General features: G+C 39.4%; 1 protein-coding gene across 1 annotated transcript in view; it reads left to right on the top strand.

Moving 5' to 3' along the window:
• DYNC2H1 (dynein cytoplasmic 2 heavy chain 1) overlaps positions 1-6,000 on the top strand; it is a 376,702-nt gene that overhangs the window by 344,648 nt on the left and 26,054 nt on the right. The window contains exon 86 of the mRNA XM_079929106.1: positions 211-320. Within this exon, the coding sequence (XP_079785232.1) occupies positions 211-320 (110 nt within the window). The remainder of the gene's footprint in view (positions 1-210; positions 321-6,000) is intronic.

A 6,000-nucleotide genomic window follows, 5' to 3' on the forward strand; every position in this document is an offset into this window, starting at 1 on the left:
TAGATGAAATTAGACAATGTTTTTTTGTTATGAAGTGGCACAGATAAATATCAATAGGATAATAGCTGGTGAGAAGAAGGACCAAGAGAGGGTATTTTTTGGTTTGGTTTGGTTTTTAGTGGGAACTATTTCACCATATCTGTATCCAATCTTTATCTTTCAAGTTTGCAAAGTTTTTAAATGTGTGTTCGTGTATCTCCCTCCTCCTAGAACTGGGTAGAGAGAGCTGAAAACCAGACTCTTCTCTCCGATACACTTGACCTATCAGAACTCTTCCACCCAGACACATTTCTCAATGCGCTTCGCCAGGAAACTGCAAGGTAAATAGAATGAAATACTTATTTGTCTGAGAGGGTAATTATACTTTGATTTGTTCACTTCTGATCACATTCCCTTGATTGTCAAGAAATAAATTTATTGTTGAATCCAGATAGTTGTATTATTTCTTAATACTTGACGTTTAATAACAGTAAACTTCTAGTTTAGAGAACACTGCTTTCAATTATGATGTGTTTTATATTAGAATTGAAAAAGGCAAAACAATTTTTAAAATTTTGATCATTTATTTATCTAGACCTATTGTGTCCAATATGGTAGGCAGAAGTCAAATGATGCTATTTAAATTTAAATGATTTATTCCTGATATTAGTGGATATGGTTTCAGTTTTTCACCATTCAGAATGATGTTGGCTGAGGGTTTGTCATATGTGGCCTGTATTATGTTGAGGTAAGTTCCCTCTGTGCCTACTTTCTGGAGAGACTTTATCATAAATGGGTGTTGAATTTTGTCGAAAGCTTTTTCTGCATCTGTTGAGATGATTGTATGTTTTTTCTCCTTCAATTTGTTAATATGGTGTATCACATTGATTGATTTGCGTATATTGAAGAATCCTTGCATTCCTGGGATAAACCCCACTTGATCATGGTGTATGATCCTTTTAATGTGCTGCTGGATTCTGTTTGCTAGTATTTTGTTGAGGATTTTTGCATCTATGTTCATCAGTGATATTGGCCTGTAGTTGTCTTTTTTTGTGACATCTGTCTGGTTTTGGTATCAGGGCCTCATAGAATGAGATTAGGAGTGTTCCTCTCTTTGCTATATTTTGGAATAGTTTGAGAAGGATAGTATTCACCTGTAAAGCCATCTGGTCCTGGTCTTTTCTTTGTTGGAAAATTAATCACAGTTTGTTGGAAGATTTTTAACACAGTTTCAATTTCAGTGCTTGTGATTGGTCCATTTATATTTTCTATTTCTTCCTGGTTCAGTCTCAGAAGGTTGTGCTTTTCAAAGAATTTGTCCATTTCTTCCAGTTGTCCATTTTACTAGTATATAATTGCTTGTAATAATCTCTCATGATCCTTTGTATTTCTGCAGTGTCAGTTGTTACTTCTTTTTCATTTCTAATTCTATTGATTTGAGTCTTCTCCCTTTTTTTCTTGAAGAGTCTGGCTAATGGTTTATCAATTTTATTTATCTTTGTAAAGAACCAGCTTTTAGTTTTATTGATCTTTGCTATCGTTTCCTTCACTGTTTACGGATGATGTGATACTTACTATACATAGAGAATCCTAAAGATGCTACCAGAAAACTACTACAGCTAATCAATGAATTTGGTAAAGTAGCAGGAAACAAAATTAATGCACAGGAATCTGTTGCATTCCTATACACTAATGATGAAAAATCTGAAAGAGAAATTAAGGAAAAACTCCCATTTACCACTGCAACAAAAAGAATAAAATACCTAGGAATAAACCTACCTAAGGAGACAAAAGACCTGTATGCAGAAAACTATAAGACACTGATGAAAGAAATTAAAGATGATACAAACAGATGGAGAGCTATACCATATACTTGGATTGGAAGAATCAACATTGTGAAAATGACTATACTACCCAAAGCAATCTACAGATTCAATGCAATCCCTATCAACCTACCACTGGCACTTTTCACAGAACTAGAACAAAAAAATTCACAATTAGTATGGAAACATAAAAGACCCTGAATAGCCAAAGCAATCTTGAGAAAGAAAAACAGAGCTGGAGGAATCAGGCTCCCTGACCTCAGACTATACTACAAAAGCTACAGTAATCAAGACAGTATGGTACTGGCAAAAAAACAGACATGTAGATCAATGGAACAGATAGAAAGCCCAGAGATAAACCCACTCATGTGGTCACCTTATCTTTGATAAAGGAGGCAAGAATATACGATGGAGCAATGACACTCTCTTCAATAAGTGGTGCTGGGAAAACTGGACAGCCACATGTGAAAAATGAAATTAGAACACTCCCTAACACCATACACAAAAATAAACTCAGATGGATTAAAGACCTAAATGTAAGGCCAGACACGATAAAACTCTTAGAGGAAAACATAGGCAGAGCACTCTATGACATAAATCACAGCAAGATCCTTTTTGACCCACCTCCTAGAGAAGTGGAAATAAAAACAAAAATAAACAAATGGGACCTAATGAAACTTCAAAGCTTTTGCACAGTAGAGGAAACCATAAACAAGACGAAAAGCCAACCCTCAAAATGAGAGAAACTATTTGCAAACATAGCAACTAACAAAGGATTAATCTCCAAATATACAACTCATGCAGCTCAATATCAAAAGAAAAACCCAATCCAAAAATGGGCAGAAGACCTAAATAGACATTTCTCCAGAGAAGATATACAGATTGCCAACAGACACGTGTAAGGATGCTCAACATCACTAATCATTAGGGAAATGCAAATCAAAACTAAAGTGAGGTATTGCCTCACAGCAGTCAGAATGGCCATCATCAAAAATCTACAAACAATAAATGCTGGAGAGGGTGTGGAGAAAAGGGAACCCTCTTGCACTGTTGATGGGAATGTAAATTGATGCAGCCACTATGGAGAACCGTATGGAGGTTCCTTGAAAACTAAAAATAGAACTACCATACAACCCAGCAATCCCACTACTGGGCATATACCCTGAGGAAACCATAATTCAAAAAGAGTCATGTACCACACTGTTCATTGCAGCTGTATTTACAATAGCCAGAACATGGAAGCAACCTAAGTGTCCATTGACAGATGAATGGATAAAGAAGATGTGGCACATATTACAATGGAATATTACTCAGCCATAAAAAAAAACGAAATTGAGTTGTTTGTAGTAAGGTGGATGGACCTAGAGACTGTCATACAGAATGAAGTAAGTCAGAAAGAGAAAAACAAATACCATATGCTAAGGCATATATATGGAATCTAAAAAAAATAGTTCTGAAGAACCTAGGGGCACAACTAAAATAAAGTCACAGACATAGAGAATGGACTTGAGGACACAGGGATGGGGAAGGGTAAGCTGGGATGAAGTGAAAGAGTGGCATGGACATATATACACTACCAAATTTAAAATAGCTAGTGGGAAGCAGCCTCATAGCACAGGGAGATCAGCTCCCTGCTTTGTGACCACCTAGAGGGGTGGGATAAGGGAGGGTGGGAGGGAGACGCAAGAGGTAGGGGATATGGGGATATATGTATACATATAGCTGATTCACTTTGTTATACAGCAGCAACTAACACAACATTGTAATGCAATTGTACTCCAATGAAGATGTAAAAAAGAAATTAAATGATTTAAAGTTAAAATGGATTAAGGAGACTAGATGGTTGCATAAGAGGATGTGACCCTCATCTTCTCCCCTGAACAAATCCGAAATACATCTACAGGAGGAGCATTTCTCAGTGAAAACTAACTGGAACTGGTAGAAGGACTCCTTTAAAACCGAGGCTGTAAGAAAAATACACATGTAATCAGGTAGGAAGGGAAGAAAAGCAATCAAATCAGGACCTGTGCCCCAGAGAGGGGACTCAGAGGAAAAGGGTGATTATATGGGCAGACCCTAGCCCTGGGGAGTGAGTGGGTCAAGCCACAGACTAGGCATCCCAGTCCTGGGGTCCTACATGGAGGAAATAAGCCCCCTCACTGGTTGGAGGAACACTGTGACAAATAGAAGGGCTGGGAGAATCCTGGGCTCCATTCAAGAGGAGTGTGTGTGCACTGGCTAGCCTCTGGGGCAAGGTGGAGAGAGGTCTGCTCTAGTGGCTGCTGAGTTTCCCGTGACTGCCTCATCATACACCCCAGACTGAGCTAAGCAAAAGCTCTGGCCCCTCTTAGTCCATGCCACAGTATGGCACTGGATCTGGGGTGGCCAGGACCAGGGAAAAGACTTGACTTTGGAATGCAGAGGTGATTTAGTCCCAGGGTGGACCCTGGGTGGGCTGTGGTGGCCATTGTTGGCACTTACTCAAGTGGTGCCCTAGAAGCAGTCCAGAGGGCAGCCGCTGTACACCACAGCTCAACCCACCACCTTGCCCCAGTATACACAGAGAAACCACAGAGGCCCTGCCTCCCCTTTGGGGCACAGAGGAGGTTGAAGATAGTGATCAGTTGTGAGAGACAAAGAGGTCTTGCCCCCATGTCAGGGAAGAGAGGTCTGCTCTAGTGGCTGCCTGTTTTCCTCCAACCACCTCATCATGTGCCTCAGCTCAAGCTAAGCAAATGGTTGGACCCCACTTAGTCCATGCCACAGCACAGCCCTTGATCTGGGGCAGCTGCGACCAGGGAAAAGACTCAACCATGGTCTGTGGCTGAGCAGAACCACAGATGCCTGCACAGACAGCACATTGGACTGCTGTATGCACATGAACCTCACTTGATTCAGCACTCCCCTCCTGGGACAAAATTCCTGGTGTGGGGAGTGGGGAAAACCCACACTTAAAGGAAATGGAGCCAGTTCGAGCCTGACACACAGGTCTTCTTCTGCAGCAACATGGGATCAGACCCCGACCCTGGGAGGGCAGTGATGGTTACTGACCAGAGAAGAAGCCTTGCCTCACACCCCAGGCCAGCTCTGTCTCCAGCCCCACCACTTACCAAGGCGATAGCTTCCAGCACACTCTGAGGAAAGACATGACTGGCATCCACATCAAATCCAGCTCTCCCACCAAAGGCATTGAACATATGTAGTCAGCATAGAGACACTCAAACATAAGAACACCCCTTTAAGATGCAATAGGTAACTGTTTCACCTAAATTCATAGAGGCAGAGAGAGTTAAGTCTAAAAAAATGAAAAGGCAGAGGAACTACTCTCAATTGAAAGATCAAGAGAAAAAATAAATAATGAAAGAGAAATAAACAATTTACCAGATAAAGAGTTAGACACATTGGTAGTGAAAATGTTACTTGAATTAGGAAAAAGAATTGATCTAAAAAATGAACATGTTCTCAAGGAACTAGAAAATATAAAGATCCAGTCAAAAATAAATAATTTAATAGCTGAAATAACACATTAGAAGGAATGAATAGCAGACTAAGTGATATAGAAGAATGCATAAGTGATCTGGAAGACAGAATAATGGAAATCATCCAATCAGAGCACCAGGAGAAAAAAAAAAATTTTTTTTAAAAGCAATCTAAGAAACATGTCTGATAACATTAAGTGTCCCAACTTTCGCATTTTAGTGGTTCCAGAAAGAGACGAGAGAGAGAAGGAGAGTGAAAATGTATTTGAGGAAATTGTGTCTGAAAACTTCAGAAACCTGAAGAAGGAAATAGATATCTAGGTACAGGAAGTACAGAGGGTCTCAAACAAGATGAACCCAAACAGACCCACACCAAGATATATCATAATTAAAATGGAAAAATTTTTAAATAGAGAATTCTAAAGGCAGCAAGAAAAAAATAGAGAGCCATACACAAGGGAATCACCGTAAGGCTATCAACTGATTTCTCTGCAGAAACATTGCAGGCCAGAAAGGATATATTTAAAATCCTGAAAAGGAAACACCTGCAAGCTAGGATACTCTACCCAATAAAATTATCATTTAGAATAGAAAAACAGATAAAGAATTTCTCAGACAAGCAAAAACTAAAAGAATTCATCAATACTAAACCTACCCTAAAAGACCTGTTGAAGGATCTCTAAATGGAAAATAAGTAAGAATCTATAGGAAATGGAAAA

The sequence above is a fragment of the Stenella coeruleoalba genome, assembly GCF_951394435.1.
Source record: "Stenella coeruleoalba genome assembly, chromosome: 8".
Classification (NCBI taxonomy): Eukaryota; Metazoa; Chordata; class Mammalia; order Artiodactyla; family Delphinidae; genus Stenella; species Stenella coeruleoalba.